Source organism: Lichenostomus cassidix, chromosome 3 (genome assembly GCF_008360975.1).
Source record: "Lichenostomus cassidix isolate B80296 chromosome 3, HeHo_3.0, whole genome shotgun sequence".
In the NCBI taxonomy this organism is placed as follows: domain Eukaryota; kingdom Metazoa; phylum Chordata; class Aves; order Passeriformes; family Meliphagidae; genus Lichenostomus; species Lichenostomus cassidix.
The window spans coordinates 73,197,591-73,220,360 of record NC_139483.1 but is presented as its reverse complement, the minus strand read 5'-3'; the positions used below and the strand labels follow the sequence as shown (position 1 = coordinate 73,220,360).

The window sequence follows — 22,770 nt, the reverse complement described above, 5'->3', positions numbered from 1 at the left end:
TTAATTAGTCCATTTCAAAATTAAGTGAAAAGTTAAAAACTTCCCAAAAATATGAGAAATTTTGGAAACCATTGTAAAGAAATGAAATATTTAAATGAAAACGCAGGCCTAGCAAGTGTCAGTCTGCATGTTCTTGAATAACACATGGCTTACATGCAGCTCAAACACAATTTCTGTGCTTTAATTGCATTATCTGTCTGGCAACTGGGTCATACCACTGCCAGTGTACCAAATTCCTGGCCAGTGGGATGAACTAAATAATCACAGGCTATGGATGCCAAGGTGATTCTTGGACCCAGTTACAGCCTCAGCTGGCAACAGAAACTTCAGGGAACAACTGCTTTCTTCAAATTATGAATCACCCTTGATCCCTCATCCCCTTTGCTTTCTCATGAGCACAGTGCCTCCTGCCTTGCATGTAGCTGGAAGGGCCCCTTACTCACCATACTTCTTACAAAATGGGACAAACTAAATAGCAACCATACCGTCCTTTAATTTGTTTCCAAGGGTGCACACCATTGTTTTCTTCTTTCATAATCCGTGCCAAAATGCTGAGGAAAATGAAGTAGCTGTTGCTGGCCTTGTACAGAGAAGGGATCTCCTGTTCGCAGCAGCAGCGTTTCACCAACTCAAGCATTGACAAAGAAGTCTTACTAATATTTGCCAGATCCTTCAGACCAAGCCAAGGAACAGTAAAGCTGCTGTTCTAAAAGAATAGATGAAAACAGAAAATATTATAATAACAGTAAATGCCAATATTCCAAAGGCAGTAAGATGCACTCCACTCCTCCACACAAACAAAAGGATATGTTCCTACCACAGCTAAAGAAATTAAAATGCATTGTAACTGTGTGCAAAGTATTTTTACAAGATCTTAAGCTGAGCAGTCCTGATGGAAAGTAAGAGTTAAAATGTACTATCATAATCTATTATTTCATAATGTAATGGACCATAACATATTTAAACTTGATTTCATTAAATAAACATAGCAAATTTAGGGATACTGACATTGGCTAGGTAGTTTTACCGAAATAGAGCAATCAAGCTTGGCTACAGGAAAATCAGAATTAATCGGCAAAAGTCAAGGACTGTCCACAAGCATTTCTAAGTTTTTATATATATTTACCTACTTACCAGATTCTTGCTGTAATAATCCCAGAGTATGGTGACAATAGAGAGGTTCAAATCCCAGAAACTACACAAAGTCAAACAGCACTGAAGATGCATTCGTAAGTGTTCCTCTAACACACCAGTCTTGAAAAGGAAGTAAGAAATTAATTGTAGGAGGGGAATATCACCTTACCTACACATAAACCACATACTACCAGACTATTCAAAGTAATTTCCTAATATAAAAATTATTTTTAATTATATACTGTTGAGTAAATGCATCTGCTAATACAAGCAATGAACTAGAAGATAAAAGCTAATAATTGCAGCCTGCAGACCAGCCAGTGCAACAGTTCATCCCAAAATCATAGAATCACAGAATCATTTCAGTTGAAAAAGACCTCTGAAAAGGTTCATAGGAAAGAAAATAGGAAATGCCAACAATTTGAACACAGTGAAGCATTCAGGTTGTAATTGAGGGATAATGAAAGTGGAACTCTTGTCATCCAGCTTTTTGACAACCAAACTGGACTTGCATGGGAGGTAGGAAATTAAGAGCTCCATGCTCTGACTGAAATTATGTGTTTAACCTAGCCTATTTCAGGCATCTACTTTAGGATGATAAATCCTGTAAGGGCTTTACAGTCTCCACTGAGTGCAAAAGTGTTTTAATGGACCAACTTGTGTGCAGTTGTCTTAAGGGTAGACGTTTACAAGCGTGAATCTAGCACATCTGTGGGACAGCAGCAACTTGTTCTGTGACAAGAGAAACTCCAAACTACTTCTAGCTTAGAAGCAACAGCTAAATGTCTGGAATTTCCAACAGAATAAAATAAGCTGAATGAGAATAAAAGGGGTAATATAAAAGAATAATATAAATAATAAACATATAAAATAATAATAGTAACAAATAATATAAAATAATATAAAAGAAATCTAAAAAAATTTACAGGATGAGTTTTATGACTCAAAATCAAAGCCCCAAGAAGGGGAATGAATAAATAAATAAATGTCTCAGATAAATATTGGGAATTACCCCCTTACATTCCAATGACAGTTCCTTAATAATGTCCCAAGCTCACCCACCTCAGAAAATGCTTCAATTAATGAACTACTTAAATAAATCACTTAGTCCAGGTGATGGAAATGATAACATCAGGTTGTATTGGGTTTTGTTAGGTTTTATTGGTCTTGTTTTTTACGGGGTTGCTTGTTTGGTAATTTTTGTTGCAGTCTGAAGAAGCCTTTAAGTACCTGTTACTAAAAGAGCGGGATGTTTCACAACAGCGTGTAGTGATAGGACAAGGGGGAATGGCTTTAAACTGAGAGTAGGGTTAGATTAGATATTAGGAAGAAAGCCTTTACTGTGAGGGTGGAGAGACATGAATAGGTTGCCCAGAAAAAGCTTCCATGCCCCATCATGGAAATGCTCAAGGCCAGCTTGGATGGGGCTCTGAGCAACCTGGTATAGTGGAAGGTGTCCCTGCCCATGGCAGGGGGATGGGAAGTAGATGACATTTGAGGTCCCTTCCAAACCAAACCATTCCATGATTCTATGACTTCTGCTCTTACTCACAATGCTAATTTGCTACACTTTATCACAACACTGCAAACAATTATACAATCACATACAGTACGTTCCAACTATGCCTGCCTTCTCTTCTCATGAACAATTAATGCAGGACATACAGCTTCTAAAGTGGTACATTCCTAAAACAGCTTGAAAATTGAAGACATTTTCAGTTGTCACAGAGAATTATATATTCAAGACATTATGTACAAGATACAAAACCCAATGAAATACGTAAGAACTTTTCCAGTAGATTAATTCAAAATATCCAGAATAATCATTCAAATGTAATAAAAATGCCTCCAAATGAAATGTGATACTCAATTTTTTATATATGACATAACTATTGAATCAGTAGACTTCCCAAAAAAAAACCACCAACAATCTTGAACCAAAAAACAAGGGACAGAATAGCTGCTATTGTTTTTTAATGAATAAAAGCAAGAGTCCTGATGTAAAACAAAAAATCCTGCAGCTGAGCATACCTATTGCTCTAGAGGGATCTAGCCAGTTACAAGAATGTAAAAAAAACAAACCAAAACAAAAAAAAACCCAAACAACCAAACAAAAAATAAAAAACCAAACCAAAACAAAAAAAAAAAAACCAAAACACGCACCATTCAGAAAGGGAGCACTTAGTCTTGAAGCTGTATTTTGTGTCTAGGGTTATGTTTAGGATCTAATTCAACAAACAGTGGCTGCTTCAGTTAAATTAATTCAATAAACATAACAGTAAACATAGCAGCTGAGCAGCTTCAATTTGGATCATTATTTATCTATCCAAAAATAGTTTTAGAACAATTTCCAAAAGCAAGATAGCACTGAAGGCTTTATCTCAAATTTAATATGAAAGAGTTATCCAGACTTCAAATATCCCTGGGATTAATGGATTCTCTCATTGCTCTTTTGCTTAAAATGGTCTCTTGCACTGCTGGAAATACTATCAGAACTCTTGAGGTAGTCAGCTTTTAATTTATCACAGAAGGGAGGAACACCAGATACTATCAAAATGATAGTACTATCTAAACACAACATTTTTCTCTTATGACCTCCTACTGTAGTAACAAAATTGGTTTTCCTAGAAATCCAAGAAATACTTCTCTATCTCTTAAGATAGAATTAAACAAAAATACACTGAAAGTATAATAAAATTGAGGCAGAAATGAAATGACACAAAGCATTTCTTTTCTAAACTGGGAAGTCTAATAAGACAGACTGCTATTAGTTCTTGCAAACTAAAAGCTTTTGATTCTCACAATAAAACTTCATAAACACAAATCCCTCTTATACTGAAAACCCATAAATTTAGTCAGTTTGATGTTGCCTAGTAGACAAACAGTTATGATAATATTTCTACTACAACAATTTTCATGTTGTAGTACAAATAGAATTGTAAACCAGCTTTATTTTTCTCTTCTTTTGGAAGAGAATTTCAAATTACAACAAAAGTATGAAACACTTAATACAACTAGTTTCCCCAAAAATACCCTTTTTTGTGACAGAGCTGGGAGCTTTTACACATGAGCGATTTTAACTCTTACCCATGTAGAATTTAAAAAGAGAGAAATTTGTGACTGAAGAACTCATCTGTTTGAAGCTGAAAGGGTATATCCAAGGAAGCAGCATACTACACTTGCCCAAGTATCCATGATTGCTCATATCTTCTCACAAAGTGTTTTTGCTCCCCATGTCTGTTGATCCCCTAAGCTGAACAGCACCTTCACACCTTTTCCTTGCTCAGCAGCAGGCTGACTGTAACCTTAAAGGAGTTCCTATCTGGAACAGGGCATTGCTCTTGAACACACAAAACTACACACTTGATTCTTTCTGCATTTCCCCCAGTTCAATGTAATTTGCCATTCTTGTGACCATGTACAGTCTACAAGCTATAGGGAAGTTAGGGAGTAACAAGCACAAGAGGATTATGAGGTTGATGAACATAGTATTAAATATGATTAGTTTTTAAGTTCCCATATATCTAAAAATGGAGTTTCTAACCACCGATTCCTGCCCTCTCTACCAAATGGGTGAGTCAGCACAATTATTTCTTTAATTTATTTTTCACAGCTGTTGCTGTGCATATTTAGTACATAACAGAGGCTATATGCTGAAAAGGATAGCTCAGATAGGATTTACTGACAAACTCATGCCAAGTCTTAATGGGCAGTACCATCAATTCTGTTCTGCTGTTCATTCAAAGAGTACTATTACCACTCTTGCCTTTTCCCACTTTTCCACGTTCCATTTCACTACTGACGTCTTGATATCTCATTGTGCTTCTCACTACTACATTTTCTGGACTCCAAAATACTTAAGAAATGTAAAAGGATAAGACAAAAGGTAGGAGTGGCCACTTGAAGCTGACAGATCAACAAAAGAGATGGACATGTCTACCGGTAAAAGAAATCACCTTCTTAGACAGTGTCAAGAAGGCTGCTGTGCAGGGACAGGGAACAGGATGCATTTTTTGATAAAGTACTACATTCACTCATGCACACACATATAGGAATTAATGTTCCCCAAGGAGCACTTCCCTTGGGCAGCTAACTCCATAATGCAAGAAAAAAATAATGAACAAATAAAAAAAGGGAATACTACATGGCTCCTTAGATGGTTGGTAATAGTTACAACCATGTCTTGGGAAAATGACGGTTTGTTTTAATTCCAACAGTGGTTGCCTTTGGAAATTAAAACACATATTTGCTTCACATTACTGTGTCATGACTCACTCAAAATGCAAGTCTTCTGAACTTGGTCACTTAGCTGTCTTTCTAAACAGTCTGCAGCTCAATAGTTGTTTAACAGAAGCATCAAAAACTGTGTATTTTATGTATGTTCAGCTTCAAAGTAATCTTTATGCAAAATAACAAACACTCACTAGAAAAGGGGATTATTTTGAAAAAAAAACATTAACTACAAAGGTCTTCTTACTGAGTCTCAGGTTGCTGCCATACAGAAGACGCAACACAGGAAGGTGGCTAATCAGCTCCTCACAGTTTTTTTGCATCTGATCTAAATCTCTCCAGTTTCTCTCACAGAATGGTAAGCATCCAATAAGTAAAGTCATCACTGTGGTTTTAATGTATATGTACAGTTTGTATTTTCAGTCATGTACTGTAAAATCATTCAAACAGAGTTAATCTTTTAAGCTGAAAGACTACATAACCAAGCATTACAGTTTATGTAGAGTATTAAAAAGCTGAAAAATCATGTTATCATTTCAACTCTCCTAACTACAAATATTTTCTTGTAGAAACTGTAGTTGTAACAAGTATTGTTCCATATTCCAGCTTTAACTACAGTTGTTGCTACTCCTTGAGCAAGACAGTCATAATAATTAAAAAATGGAAAGAGCTGATTCCCATTTTGCTTTCAACAACAGAACTTTGCAGGATTTTTCTTAGTTTCATATACCAAATGAAAAAACAATTCATAGACCAAATTTTAAAAAAATCAACATGTTTATTCTTAAACATACACAAATAAATTATTTTTACAGGTGTTGCTGATACAACATTTGCAATTTGTACCATGCAACTTCAGAACAAATTTACAGAGCTACAATGTAACTTATTTTAAAAACTTGATGAACAGCATATTTAAAGGAGGTCAATTCTGACCTCTGGGCCATGAAGCTTTGCATTAACAGTTCTGCGGAAAGAAAAATGATAAGGTATGAAATGAGTGCTCAGAAACTAGAACCTTATCAGTAAGAGTTTGATTCAAGCCTGTAAGACAAATTGCTCAGCAAGGCAAGTCACCTTCCCGCTGTGATGAGGATATAGCTGAATTTTCAATGCAACTGACTATCTCCTTCATCATGTCTCCTCAACTTGATATCCTTACATTCAGTATCTGGTTTACATTTTCTAAGCATCCAGTTCTTATTCTGAATACATCTTGTCTGAGTAGCCATATACTACCCTTCCAGGATAATTATCTTTTTTCTTTATCTGACAATTTAGCATCAAGCACAAGCACTTTAAAGAAAGTGGAACTACTAACAAGGAGGGAACTGTACCCTGTCATAGTTCAGCTTTGTCAAGGTTGTTCATTTACCAGTGATAAAAACACTACAATTCCAAAAATACACTTGTTAGTTGGACTTTGTTTTATGCACTGTCTTTTCCTGAAAGCATTCCTGACACTTTCCTCATTTATTATTCTTTCCTTTACACACTTACTTGAGCATCAGTGGATTTTTTAAGGAGTTCTTCCACAAAGTTCCAATTGGATTCCTTCTGTTTCTGAAAAATAATTATCAACATGAAATAGCATTTGTATCCCTTACAGGAAGCACTGTGTAATAACATGGAAGTAAGCAGGTAAAATATTTCCAGAAACATTTAATTTCATGACAGCACATTGTAGTCATCACTGAAAAGAGCTTTTTTGTTACATGAATGCAATTGATGTCTGTCCTAAAAATTAGCCCTCAAAAAGCTAATAAAAAGCCAAAAATTAAAAGAACACAATTTGAAAATGTTTTAAGTGACTCATCTGCAATCGCAACTTTCACTTTTAATGTAGATGCAAAACATTTAGGCATTTTTTATTAGTCCAAGCAGTATGTCTTACAATTTCTTTCTTTAATGTTCTATAAAAAGGAAGATATAAAGGGTAAGAAGGAAGAAAAGGCACAATCTCACCTTTTTTTTTTTCTTTATTTTCTGTCTATTTATGCAAACTGGGAAAGAAAAGGGTAGAAGGCTTTGCAACTAAGGCCATTTTCTCAGGGCTAATAAAAGGCAACCAGGCCAACATACTTACATTTCTAGACCCAACAATCATCTATTACATTCAGCTATGTATATAGCTTCTGTAGATAAGTAGATGTGTGTATATAGTACTTCCATCACTGTCCTGCCTTACTTTTTCCCTCCTCTACCACAACTCTTAAGCTTTGTACATTATTCTGCAGATCGCTGTCCTTTAAATAGGATAGAACTTACAATAAAGAGCATTTTGTGCTTTGGGAATTGAAATATAACTACTTTCCAGCAGCAACACCATTGTGCTACATCCTCCACTGCTACTGACTAAACCAGTTAATGGTATGACTTGTGACAGTTTCACACAGAACTCCAGAAAATACCAAGATAATTTAGAAAATGAATTATTTTAAAAGGTGCATGAATACTCATCCAATTCTATTTGACTACTTGGTGATTTTACATTTTTGCACCACAAGAAGAAGAAAATACTGAAAGACAGACAATGGTAGCAAGTCACAGTCCACAGAATGTTTATGGAACAAATATAAACAAAATAACAGACTTATAGAACGTTACACTAAAGCTGTGACTTCATGATTCAGGAGCTTGAGCCATATCAGTTAAGAAATTCCCACTGCTTCTTCCTCATCCTGACAGCTCCTTTTTCTGCCCTCACAGCTGTAGCATGCCACTTCTCAGTTGTTCTGGTACTGCTGTTTGTGGGACATAGAGCCAGAACAGTGAATCATCACAGAGCTTTAGGAGAGAGAGAAAGAAAGAATGAAAAAGGGAGTAGGGCCTGACTTAGGTCACAAGAGAGGGACACAAATAATTGCGCCAGAACAGCAGAGGGCATATCATGCCTAGGGCAGTGAACAAGATTTAAGCTGTCACTGATGCCAAAGGCTTTGTATCATGAAACCAGAGCTACCACCCTGTCAGGAGAGGACATTGCATCAACAAATAGCCAAAGAGTAAAGGCAGCACTTCAAAAATAGGTAAACCCAGGACAGGCACAACCGGCACTCCCAGACAGATCTGGCCAGTATTTATATCAGATTTTTGACTGCTGTATTTTGGAGTCTGATGTTATGTGAATACCTACACACTGACATGGTCCTACTGGAGATTCCAATTAAAGCTAAGCGACTGGTAAAAGGCCAGATTTAGCAGCAATGAGTAGATATTAATTATGCTAAATGTCTATGAGAGCACCGAATGTTTGGATCAGTCTGCTTAGAACATGTTTTTAGCAGTACCATAGACCAAAGACACATGTTTTATACAATAGGTGTTTATTGCCAAAGTTCCAGCTCGTCTGCAGTATGCAGATCACCTTACAAGATGTCAGAGTAATCTAGGGCAAACTCCTGACATGAACTGGGATTGATTACAAGAGTGCACCCAGGTTCAGCCCAAACTCAGGAAAGGACAGCAACCACCTGCTGCACTCTTTTTAGTTACAATTGTATTTATATTTTAACAGACTTGTTTCATTCAAATCCCAATAGATTAATATCCAAACAGTGTTCCCTACTGCACTAGCAATATGGCACAGCATCTGTTTACAATTCTTCACAATCTATCCCTGTCAAAGAATACATAGAACCTACATCTTTGTGGTTCAAACCCTTCCATCCAAACCTCGTGGCCTAAAACATCCTCCCTCCACCCCAAGAGAATCCTAAAAATTCAGTAGAACCTGAAGACCTTATAGTGCATTAAAGTGCTGCTAAAACAAAAACTTGAGCTTAGCTTGTAGGAAGAAACTTTTACAAGGATTGTTTAACTGAGTACCTGAAAAAGCCATATTAGACTTCTTAGCTGGAAGTCCATGTTTGCATATCTTGCCACGTAGTCATTGCAGATTTTTCTATTCAAAGGCAAGAATTCTTAGCCCCAAGTAACTTTGCCTATATTACCTTAGCCCACGGGATATTAAAATTGACCCCTGCAATGTTCAGAAGTAGCATATTTTCTCATCAGGTCCCATTTGAGCTTTAAATATAGAAATCCTGCTTTTCAGAAGAGTGAAGTGGGACCTGAACAGGGCAATATGGAAAGAGGCATGTACTGTATATCCCTCAGAACAGAGTCTCTAAGAAACCTGTCCAAAATTTTCTAGTTTAAAAAAGTGGTTTCATGTATGTGAAATATATATTCAATATATATGAATCATTGCATATTTGAAATTGCGTTATATGAGCTAAAGGGGATAAAATAAAAAGAAGCAAGTCTGAAACCTATTTAGAATTTTAAAAGCTTTCATAACAACCTTAAGGCCATGCAGACCACATTAAAAAATTGAACATCCTCCACAGATGACATAGGCTTAGAGGCAATTTTTGCTACAGAGCACATGAATAACCATCATTATGACACATCACCCTCCCACCTCTGATCACAGTTAATGAAAAGAAAGCATGTGCCACAAAGCCATTGTATCAGATGTTTAACCAACAAAACAGGACTACACTAAGTCCTTACGTAATTCCACTGACTTCACAAATTTGTATCAGACTATTTTACTTTATAATGTTCAAAAAAATATTCGAGGTTGCAATTCAGGGAGGGGACAGGACCTAAAGGGATGGTTACCATCAACTGTCTAAGCCAGATTATATTATTTTGGTGGGTGAAAAGCTCCTGATGTTACTGATAAGATTTCATCGTACAAGAACAGGGATCCCTGGACAAACTCACAGTAACACTTAGAAATGCAAAGCACAGCTAACAGTTTGAACATAAAGACTTCTGGAAACATCAAGAGGAGCATGCACAGGATGGTCTTATGATTTACAAATTGAGACTCTGAAGGAAAAGTAGTATTTAATCTTGGGCAAGTCACTTCCTATCACTGTGTCTCAGAATCCTACATTAAAATAAGAACAACAGGAATCCTTTTTTCCATTCTACATCTTTTTTCGTTTATGTAAATAATGTAGTGCCTGGGGCAAAAACAATCTCTCATGAGGCTAAATACATAGTATCTATCAGTGTGAGATACAGCAAAAAGCCCCCAGTGATCAAAGTAATCAGTATCACTGTATTTGGATTAGGGCATTAAATATAAGAAACCCAGTAAAAATGTGTACTTCACACCAATTTCTGTACTCAACCTGGGAATAACCTCTTCTTACTTTTTAAGTTCATCTAAGAAACAGGGAATGTAGTAATTCTATCTTCCAATGTCCCTCCACAATATGCTCTGGACTGTGTCCCTCTCCCCAGCATGTAGTAGCTGGGCAAAAACAAGGGAAGCTTGAAACAACCTTGAGTGCAACAATCAGACCTGGTCTGCAACTTTACAACCACAAATGTGCAAGACGTTGCTTCATTTTGCCACATGATAACAAGCAGCCTGCCATGGGATGGGACCTGAAGGATCTGACAACTGGCAAACAGAAGAAGCATAAGCATCCCACATAAGTCAACTCCTCTAGTGACCAGACATGGTCACGAGTTTTTCAACTACCACGGTATGAATTACCACACCTTCGCTACATTTTAAGCTTTTTTTACAAATTTGCAGATTAGAAAACCCAAGTAATACTTAATTTTATTGGAAAGTCTAATTTTACTTAGGATTGTAAGCATTCACAGAATTTCAACATTTTTGTTTCATTCTCTGTTTATACACTAATGTTTTTAAAGACCTAAAGACAAAGAGAAGGAATTTAAGTTATCAAAACAAATTGCTCAACTGATGTGATCATTCCTCCCTTTTTACAGACCTGCAGTTTACAAACGTTTTCCCAGGTTTTAACCTTTTATCCTTAATCAGAATGGAAATCACAGTACAGATTTTAACAGAAATAGGGTATGGCCTTTCCAGTTTTAATATACACTGTTAAATTACAAATAATAAAAGACAATTCACAATAAAGGGCAATTAAGCCTGTTTGTGGAAGATGCCATACAGAGCTTATACTTGGCAAATTAGGAAATACGTGCAGTGCAGCTGAAAGGTTAAAAAGCCACCACACTGAAAAAACCCCAAAAACAAACAAAAAAGACCGACAACAACCCACTCCCCCCCAAGAAAAAAAAGCAAAACCAAAACAAACAGAGAAAAAGAGGTAATGATAAGAGGATAAAAGAACAGAAGGACAAATGACAGAAGATGGAATGACCAGATTCTCCTTAGTGCAAAAGACAGTACTGCAGAGAAACAAACCTAACAGCACACACTACACCAAAACCAATCTTCCAGCCCCCATTTCTGGGTCTTCATCTATCTCACTGGCTTCTAATAAGCTTCCTCTATAGACAATTAAGAAAAATTGTCAGCTTTCATAAATCTCAAAATGGACAAATTGCCTCAGCAAGTACAAGTTTCCTAAACCAAAACTTGAATTCAAGTTATTAGACAGTGTCTAATGGTAGCATACCAACATAAAAATTAAGCTTTACACACAAATATATATGCATCTTATCATGCTATTGCTGTGGTGCAAAGGCAATGAACTTAGATTGAAATTTACCCAGAGCAGAGCTACCACTTAAAAATAAAAAGTGGCATTAATAATTACAGTCAATGTTTGAGGTTTATACTTCATACAGCACAAACTAATGTGTTCAGTTCCTAAAACAACAAAGCCAGTGAAGCATTTATGCTGCAGGCAGACAGTGTTAAAACACATGCTACATCATTAAGAATATGTGCCATTTACTAGTTGGGATATTTCAAGTTTCCTTCATACAATATTCTACTGACTATCTGGTATATAACATGAGTACATCTGGGGCTCCTAGAATATTTACTGAGTTGTACAAAGCACATCTTAAAACTTCTAACCTAAAAAGGACTTACTTTAGGGAGCATGAAAATTCCTGTACTACAAAACAAATTATTTTCTATCAACAAAAATAGCCAAAGAGACCAACATCAATTATAGTAACTCTTGGGTATTTAGAAAAAAGCATACCCACCTTTTCATCTAGATTTCCATTACGGTCAAACAGGTAGAGTGGTGCCAGGTGACTCATAATCCACCAGCTAAAACTCAATGGGTCTTTACACTGAACTGTTTCAAACCCAGACACACTTTCAGAAGTACTTGGCCGTTCAAAGATACTCTTTAGGGCTTTGTTCACCAAGCTCCAGAAACACTGTAGAAAGTGCAAAAGATAATTTGAATTGTGTTCAATAACAAAACATATGTTAACATTTTTCTCTATGACACTGGCCTATTAATTAATTTGCTTTTACAGAGAAAAAGCAAGATGAGTCATTTAAAGAAAATAACAAAAAGCAACAGTCAGTATTACGATAGAAAACTTAGGGCTACCTCAGAAAGTCCTCTCTCAAATGTCAGTAGAAAGTAATGTGAAAGGCCAAGCTTGGGTCACCAGGAAGAATGCAGTGCAATACTTCACAGGCAAAATTACAAGATGGATGACATGCAGGCAGTATGGTGCCCCAACACTCACAAGAGCGTTTAGAGATCTTAATGAAGAATTTTTATAACATTTTTTAAAAACTTCTACTGCCAGACTAACCTAACCAAGAAGCATATAGTAGATGATAATCAATCTGAAAGACAGCAAACAAACGTTCCAATTCCCCATTTTGTCACAGTTTGTTCCAGCAATAACAAATTGATTAATTCTGTTTGACTCAGCCACTTGTCTGTATCACAATATTACTACTTCTTACAACCTGTGCCTACCTTTCCTAGTTTTATGGAAGCTCTCTGGGACTTCTTTGCACATGCATTTTCCCCACCTTAGCTGGGTCCTAATCCTAACTTGCTGCAAACTACTACTCACAGTGCAAATGCTTAACAGTAATGCAGTTTCACTTGTGCTGTCCACTTTTACATCTGTTGTCATTAACAAGTAAACAGCCATCAGCACAAACCCTCGACTGTCAAATACTTCATTCTGTACTAAGTGAACTCATGGCACAGACGGCCACTTCGGCTCTTACAAAGATTATTTCAGAAAACTTGCAAAGGATTTTGACACTTCTTAGTATTCATTCAGAGAAACATCAGTTCAATTCTAACCAGCAGTCAAAGAAAGAAAAATTAAAATGCTAGAATATATTAGCAGAGGAAAGGAACAAAATAGAAAACATCATTATGCAATGTATAAAATCATAAGACCCCCTAACCCATACTTGGAATACTACACACAATGCTGGCACTCTGTTATTCAAAATAGGATATAGTAATATGGAAGAAGGTTCAGAGAAGGGTGACGACAAAGATGACCACAGGTAAAAAATGGCACTTGAAAAAGAGAATTACTGTAAGAAGCAAGACTCTTCAGCCTAGAAATGGCAGAAGGTAGGACATATCAAGAAAAAAATAGAACAAACTAAAGAGGCATATAACTTTGTATTGGTACAAAGGAGAAAAGATAATGATTTGCTGATTTGTTATTCCAATAGAAGTATAAGGGGGCATCTACACAGGTCAGGAACTGCAAGATTCAAAACCAAACCCAGGTTGTTCTTGTATAGATGGGTAACAAAGACATAAACATGGGCTAGCTGGATCATTGCTCCAACTGTACCCATGTTTCTAATGCCTGGAGATGAATCATTGCATGATTCATCACAGACACTTCAAATAATTGTTTTTTAAAAAACTAAACATGGCTTTTTGTGGCTTTTTTCTTCCCTACAAAGAATGGAACTTTCACAGTCTATTCCTTTGCTTTGCTTTCTTTAGCACTAGGAGCACTCCTTATCAATGCCCTAGGTGATAACCCAACAGGACACTGCAAACCTAGAGTCAGGACTTCATTCAGGACAGTGGCCCAAAGCATCACAGTTAGCATGCAGTTCTCCTGGAGCAAATATGAGGTTCAGCTCTACCGCCAGATCTGTGCATTCATGGCCATATGGGAACATCTGGTGACTGTACTACATATGTAACAGTATTCTTCCCTTACCTCTGTATGAGACCCTTTATTTCTGTGGTCCAGCAGCTGAATAAGTAAAACCCACAGTTCTTTAATACAGGTACAGGGATAATGGCTACTCGTAAGAGCCTCAGAAGGTCGCACCTGAAAGAATACAGAATACAATTATTCACAGCAGTGTTATTTTTGAAATTGCATTTTATACACCAATATTTTCTCTTGTCTTGGCTGTTTGGTTTGAGGATTTTTTTTCAGGTAAATAATAGAGTTACATCTACACATTCAAAGGTGCATTATTTCTAACTTCCATAATATATCTCTCATACAACACAGACTCTTTCCTAATTCTACATAGGTTACAGGCTGTGCTATTTCTTAGTTTCTTCTGATCCCCTCTCAAACATTATTTAATCAAATAAAACCAGAATTCCATGTCCTAAATGAAAAGAAATTACAATAAATACTGAATCATTGTCTGACAATAGGGAAAAGAAAATGATTGATTAGATTTTCTTGATGTTCTTGGGAAGAAAAATATTTCAAATGATTTAAGAGCTATTATTGTTATTTTTAACTGAAAAATCCTTAATGACTAGGCATAACGCTGGTAGAATATGTTGTTGGTGGTGTGAGGATGTTAATGTTCCCACAATATTTCACAAAATCTGCTTTTCAGTAAATTTACTGCAAGGCATTCTTTTAATATGCAGAAAACAGCGTATTTCAAGTCGTACGTTATTTGATTACTATTCCATATTTAACCAAATTCACTCAGACTGATGCATTTCAAATGCAAAATAGTCTTCTTGTGATTCATCTTTCAATTTTATATTCTCTGAATTGTGAAACAAAATAAGTAAAACAGCAAAAGGAAGTGCTAAATACATTAAAAAATTTGCTGTATGCTTTAATGTTTTTAAGGTCTATGAGCACTGTATTTGAAATAATCATACTATAGACAAAACTTTAGTTACTATATCCTAAGACACATGAATCCACTGAACTGTATTCAGAGGTGACAAAATTGTGAGAAAAGCTTTGCTTAAATAGCATAATTCAACAACTTTTACCTTCAGCAAGGACACAGTGGCAGAAATGTAGAAAGAAAAGAGTGAAGACAAAGCAGCTCATACTCATTTTATCCCTAAACAATGAGTAGTCCAAGTTTGAATAATCAACCTAAACCTCTGTAAAGCAAACAGAGGGGAACATGTACCTAGAGAGATTAATTCATCTCATTCACTGCAGAAGAAAGAATTGTTGTTACCCTTCCATGACAATAAAAAGCACCTCGGGTGACTAGTTTAGCCAGCTAACTCTAGACATCTGCATCTGCTGAGATGGATCCTGAATTTCCACATTCTCATGTTTTGTCTGATCTATTCATGTGCAACTATTCTCAAATCAAAATGGCACTTAAAATAACTTCTGAATTTGGAAACTTAATAGTGTAAATTAAAAATTAGCTCAAAATTTGCAATGCCAGTGACAGCAGTAGCTGTGAGAGGCATTAAAGAAGTGGGAGTAAATGACTAAAATCCCACACTTTTACAATTAGAACAGGTATATAACCAATAGTTTCAAATCTGTATAATATTTCATTAGGATGCAAACTTTTTATTTAGCACCCACATTTAGAATAACCTGTTTAGAACTACAGATTCATACAGCCCCAAATCAGGTTTAAATATTGAAAATTTAATTATAAATACGAACTTACATGTATATATAAATGTGACAATTTGTTTTTTTTCTCTTTCTCTCAAGGATCCTGTTTTAGCCTATGAACTTGGCATGGTAGACCTGAACTATTTCAAATAGTTCTTTATTCACTTTCTACATATATTCACAGTATTTCATGTGTCTTTGTCTCTCCTCACACCTTTAGTTTAAGATCTGTTACAAAAATCTCTCAACAATATGAACTAATTTTATGTAAATATTATCTTGAGCATAAACAGTGTGGCCACAAAAGTTTCTTGAAAAATTCATTATTTAACTACTAACTTTCCAAAACTGAAGTGCCTCAAAAATAACTCTGGTTATGACTCACCACCAAAGAGCAAAACAGATCCATTGGAAATGAGCAGCCCACTCATTACAGATGCACTGTAACACTGGAGGTTTTTATAGAAGTATTAGGCACAGAAACTATCTTACAAATAAGTTTCACAGTTTCTACTTGGACAACCAAAAGTTGCAGCAAGGTTTCTTCAGCTACTGTTTGCATCTGTTACTGTGCTATTCTACAAGATTTCAGGATCTCTTCAGCTGGAAACGTGCAGTATCCACTCAGGACAGAGTGTGGGTAGTAGTATCAAAGCAAGACACCACACAAATATTGGTTAGACTAAGGACAGCCAAGATACTGTTTTCTTTAGAGATACTTTGTATTTCTTCTCCCAATATCCTCAGTTCAGTATCTTGGTAAGAATGTTTAAAACTCCAAATCATGGTGCTGTTAGGACAACACAGCTCTGGGGCCAGAGGTGCGGCTGCTGAAGACAGAAGATAGACATGGATACATATTTCTGTGCCAAATGTGTCTCAAAGCACACTGGGGTGTACATGATCCAAGTCAAGCATCTTGATGTCAGAGCTGCCCAAGAAACCAATCTGAAAATACAAGTCTGGAAGAACAGAGTTTACGTACTCCTTTCCAAGGATATCCACAAACACTAAATGCTGCACTCATGAGTATTCTCAGCCAAAAGACCAAGGACATGTATTAGTGATGAGCTGATGGTGTCATCTACTAGAGGTATTAGCTGTGTTTTCAGCAATTTTGAGGGGTGTTATTTCCATTATGGCACGACAGCAATGATTGCATACTATAGGAGTCACCAGCTCAAGTGCAAGCTTCACTTCAGAAATTGATCTCAATTAGAACTAATTCAAGCTGTGTGTGGCCCATGCCTAGAGAGAGCGTCAGAAAAAAGGAGTGGCAAACCAATCTTCTCTCATTGTAATGTGGCTCTGTAAAATTATGTTGAATGTGTTATTTCATCATCTGACATTTCCAAGCCTACCATCAAGTACAATGCTCAACAGATACTATTTGAATTCTCTTTTATAAAACATTATTCTCATCTATTTGCCTTTTTTTCAGGGGAGAAGGTTGCAGTATGATCTGATACCTTAATAGATCAAAACTGATTTTAAAAGGTAACAGTTCTTCACAGGAAGACATTTCAAAAGAACAGTTATCAAATGCTAGTACACCCATTCCCTCCACCATCAAAAGTGATGTGAAAGAAGAGGAACTCTTTCTCATGTTTTTGTGCTAGAAAAACATAAATTATACAGTGGTCACTGCTACCAATTCTCAGAGTTCAGTTCTGCATTCAGGGATCACACATGTCCATCTAAAGCAGGTTCCACAATGACACAAAGATTACACAGCTCTTTTACTGGCTGCTATATGGAGTTATGACTTCATAGCTTTGGAGTACTCAAAGCAAGTGAGAAAAATACTGCATAGAAGGAAAGAGAAAGAAAGAGAGAGATGGACAAGTTTTCCCATGACAAATGCAGAAGTGCTGTAACAGAATGATGAGGTGGTGGAAATAGGCACACTGCAACAATAAACTGTAATATGACATTGTTCAAGTGTCCAGTTAGCTTACTGCCAGGATTAGTGTTTTCCTCTTTTTGTTCCTGTTGAGAGAGTTAGAAAAAAAAAAAGTTTTTTCAATCTAAACCTTTTTGACTGTGCCATGCTTGGCATTAAACCTGGAACACTGAACTTAGGAAATGTGGCACTCACTTCTGCTCTGTACACAGTGCATTTCAATATTACTCTCTCATTCAACTGCCAGATGGTCATGAATAAATATAACACAATTTGAGCTCCTAACAAATAACACTCTTTAAAACATGGAGATACAAAGCCATACATAACATTTAAAACTAAGCAGTAAGAAGTTATCTATGCACTGGTATAATACCCAATTATACGGTTCCCAATACAAGCGTCTAACTGCCCATGATCTATATAAAGAAAAAGAGTTACCTTTGTATACTTGTTGATGGCCAAGCTTATTAAATCAGATATGAGATTTTCACAGTGTTTTTCAAATAAACTGATACTGGTTAGATTCTCTCCAGTTAGATTTATGAACTGGTTAGCATATACAACTTGTCCTAAAACACAAAAGAGAAGTAGAACTGTTTAGCTCCAGGTTTGGCTGTAGGAATACAAGACAGACAGGATTTCTTTTCTACTATATATATGTATATGTACATATATATATATATATTAGAATGGGCTTGTTGACTTGTATGTAATTTTAGTTTATAAATTCATGTGAGAAAGCTCATCCTAAATTCAAGCTAATCCCTTCATTATTGCACTGAAATCTGGTATTATTCAGGTTGACAGTAAAAAAGCTTGGCACTTTGCAGCCTTTTATTGGCAGAGATTTTGCAGAGGAATAAAGATTTATTTATCTGCAAGTTCCTCTTTGTCACATGCCAGTGCGCATGTTCTGGAATCATGACATGTTTTGCAGATATGCAAGTTGATGACAAACAATTCTGGAGAGGTCTAACACTTTCCTTTGGATGTGTTGATGTAAAAAGCTGGCATGATCATGTTCCAACTTGAGCATTTGTAGGCATTAACAGATAAAATGGTAAAGTTAAGAGGCTGTAAGATCTTATCCCACAAGCTTTTCAACAGTACAACTCCCTTGACATCAGTGGAACAGACAATACATGGAGTGAGCCTGTATTTTATTCCTGGAAATGCAAGGCAAAGCCTTGAATGCACTATCCTGCCATTGGTCTCAGCAGAGTCAAGTTTCCACTAAGAACACTTTACAGAATGAGATAAAAATCTAGGAAATTCTAAAAGGCACATAAGAACACAAGATAATATATGTAGAGATATTACTGTCTTGACTAGTAAATTTTGTTGTTAAAAATCACGAGCTTTCTCTTACAGAGCTAGATTACTGCATTATTACTCAGAACATTATCTAGAAATAAATATTGAATTCTGGAAAATAAACTGCCTCCAACAGTTCCACTATCCTTTCTTCAAAATGTTCTAAAAAAGGAAAACAGGCTATCCCACAATTGATCATAAAAGAAACTTAGAATTACAGAACAAAAAGCCAACCCACACGCTATCCAGTAATGCAGACATGAAGAAACAGAAAATGTGTTAATGTGAGCAAGGCTGTGTTGTGACAGCACTTGAAGCAGGTAAAAGCTAATCCAAGAGTTCAGACTCAGTACCAGTTACCTGGGCTAAACATTTACTGCTTTCTTTCTATACCTCAGCATTCCTTCAACTGTTGCAATTCCTATATGGAATTTATATTGATAATTTATAATAAGATGGGGCGAGGGAAGGTGTGGTTGCAGTAATACACTGGTTATAGAAGAAAACACATTTTTGTGATTTATTTTGGCAGAATGGACATGGAAAATAGATGCAAGCCTTACAAAGCAAATGAAGTTCTCATCTGTATTTTAACAATTCTTCAGCAAACTGAACTACTCTGAAATTGAGTTTTTCAATTGCATTCTATGACCTTTTTAATCTAGCTTCCATGAACAGCTTACTCTTATCAACTTACTTTTTGCCCTTTCAAAGCCTTATAAAATTTTTTTTTAAAGATATTGCTTTGCCCTTTTCTTGCTGTACTTTTATAAGCTCCTCTGATTGAGGCTTCTTCTTTTGCACAATATTTTCTTAGTGTTGCACACAGATAACAATACAAATTCTCTCCTCCAAGAATCCTTGTTCTGGTCCATCCCTGGACACTTTCTCTACACTGTTTTCATCAAACTGCCATTCACTGTTATGCATTCTGGATATCTGCAAATGCAATTTTATTTGTGATGTCAGAAAGTGCATTGTTATTAAATATTCAGTATGTTGGCATCAGTTGAGTATGAACTTTGTGATCAACTTTTGAGAGAATAAGTTCCTATTTTTATTTAATTTGAGCCACATGATGATTCACAAAGAACCTACTTTTACCATATTTGAGTTTACCCCATTCAATACAACTATGCCTAAAAACTACCAAAGGTAGTTTTGGCTCTGGACAAACAAGATGGCAAAACTAGGTAAGTCATATATAAAGAATAAGTTCAAGAAAAAAGCCTGCATACTCACTCATCAGTTTTTCACCTAGTACATGAAGAACTTCTAATATTAGCCAGTTAATATCCAAGTGGAGATGTAGTAAGTGCCATGATGGAGGAAAGACCTGTGATTAGAAATACATTTACTTATAACTAGCATTTCTTTAGTGAATTTTGGATAACATACTAAGAAAAGGTGGTCAGGCTCTGGAACAAGCTGCCCAGGTAAGCAATGGAATCACTACCCTGGAAGTGTTCAAAAACATGGGGATGTGGCATTTGCGGACATGGTTTAGTGGAGAACATGAAGGTGCTAGAGTAATGGACTTGACTTTCCCAGCCTTAATGATTCTACAGTTCTTAATGACTCTTAGATGGCCTGCAATCAACATTATAGATATCTATGATCAAATACAATATAACAAACACATACCATTCAGTTCAAGCAAAACAGAGAAACAAATGTTTCATTACAATTCTGACTATAACAGGCTATTTGTGAAGTCTTGATTCAAGCTTGGCAAATTACAACAACCTTAGTTAAGCTTTTCTTTACAGAAAAGTATTAGGTAGCACACAAACTGCTAAAGTAAGCTCTTACAGTAATTCCAAAATTTTAATATTCTCTTCCTTAAAGTTTACTTGATGTTACTGTTTTTTTCATCAGCTCAACAGTGGCCCTACTGACAAGCTAAAAAAAGACACAAAATGCTGCTTCTTAGTGGACCATTCCTCTCCAGATACTAGCTTATATAAGATTGAAATTCCTTCTTTTTCTTCATCAAATATTTGAAAGCATTAGCTATGATACGTATGCACAAATCCTAATGATGTATACCTCACTAGTGTTTAATGCTGTCGTGCCTCCTGTCACATCTGCACTGTTCTTTGTATACAAGATCCTTTCCCACTCTGAGTCAGGTTTCAGAATGTCTTTTTAAAGAAATGCCCCTCCTACCAGGAAGCTCAGAAATTTTAAACATTACTAGAGAAAAACACCAAGGAATTTTTTTAAAAAAGCTATGTTAACTGAAGCCTACTTATCTACATGTAATAGGTATTATCATTTGTATAGTATAGGAAAAATTCTAAATCTACAGAACAAAAATAAATAGATAAATAAAAACAACAGAAAATCCAGATCTCATTAGTTGTGTATGCCCAGTACAGGACGACACTTTAAAAAGAAAGAAAAAAACCAAACTGAAAAGAGTAACTTTCATTAAGCCAAAATTTATCAAGTTGAATATATAATACCACATTAAAAATTAAAATTAAAAAAAAAAAATCAACCTTTGCCTGATTTTGAATAGTAAATCCTGCCAGAACATTACTAGGAAGTTCACAAAGGTGACCAACATGCACGGTCAAAGCATGAAGCTCTTCCACCAACACTGATGGTAACTGAGCTTCTAGTTCTTCATAAGGATGGAGCACTCCATCATTTTCCATCTTAGGGGGTTCCAGATACCTGAATGTACAGAAAAATACACACAATCAGAAAACAGGTAAGAAGCAGCTACACAAAGCTTGGTACTCAAGTTAGTAAAATGTGTGTAAAACTCACCTGAAGACAAAAGCTTTCACATAGTGCAAAAACTTAAGACATTGATGCCTGATGCTCTCTGCTTCAGAGTGTAAGTGTGCAGCTTGACCTGAACCAAAAGAGATCAATAGCTTAAAAAAGATGTAACCACACCATGACTCGTTTAACACGTGCATTCTCCACAGTAATTAAACCAGACCACTGGAAATACACCCTCTGAGGACAAACTGGGAGGAGATTGAGAGTAACCACCCACTTCTATATGTCATCTCGCCAGAGGGATCTGTTGTTTATCTTATCATCTCAGGCACATGTCCAGACACCAAGAGAAAAGGCCCTCGGGAAAGGTGACAGAGGCAAGCACCAGTGCTAGAAGAAATCATTCAGCCCTACTGCCCTGCTTCCTGACTGCTGCCAAGACACCTTCGGTAAAGATGTTGGTAAAACTATTTACCAGCACCCTTTTCTCTTGACAGACTTAAACAGGTGGACTTATTTGTAAATACGCTTTGCAATTTTTCCTTGGAAGCATCACATTGTTGGACAGAACCTTCAGCTGTATAATGCCAAGAGCCATCCATTCACAATCCTTTCACTTGCAGCTCTGTATCCTTTCAGGCAGTTATTCTGGCTACATGTCACCTTTCCTTTGCTCTCTGAACCTGTTCTTATGGTGTTATCATCCTCACCTAGCACCTGCAAGCTCAAACACCCTCATTACAGTAGAGATTCACAGGAAGTTATTGCCACTGTGTGAGAATCACTCTTTATTTATTCCTACACCTTGCCTTGCAGCATTCAGCTTATATTAGAGAAAGGTGAATTTAGTGCATAACAAAGCAAATATAGTCACTTAA

At 36.2% G+C, this 22,770-nt stretch overlaps 1 protein-coding gene across 2 annotated transcripts in view; it reads right to left on the bottom strand.

The window, feature by feature from the left end:
• The window catches only part of MMS22L (MMS22 like, DNA repair protein), a 90,426-nt gene that overhangs the window by 58,353 nt on the left and 9,303 nt on the right, over positions 1-22,770 (bottom strand). For both annotated transcript variants that reach the window (XM_085056297.1, XM_085056298.1), the window contains 9 exons: positions 21,935-22,022; positions 21,661-21,838; positions 20,399-20,492; positions 18,281-18,411; positions 14,299-14,412; positions 12,328-12,507; positions 6,865-6,927; positions 1,135-1,254; positions 486-706 (listed from right to left, as the gene is read on the bottom strand). In XM_085056297.1, the coding sequence (XP_084912423.1) occupies positions 486-706; positions 1,135-1,254; positions 6,865-6,927; positions 12,328-12,507; positions 14,299-14,412; positions 18,281-18,411; positions 20,399-20,492; positions 21,661-21,838; positions 21,935-22,022 (1,189 nt within the window). The remainder of the gene's footprint in view (positions 1-485; positions 707-1,134; positions 1,255-6,864; positions 6,928-12,327; positions 12,508-14,298; positions 14,413-18,280; positions 18,412-20,398; positions 20,493-21,660; positions 21,839-21,934; positions 22,023-22,770) is intronic.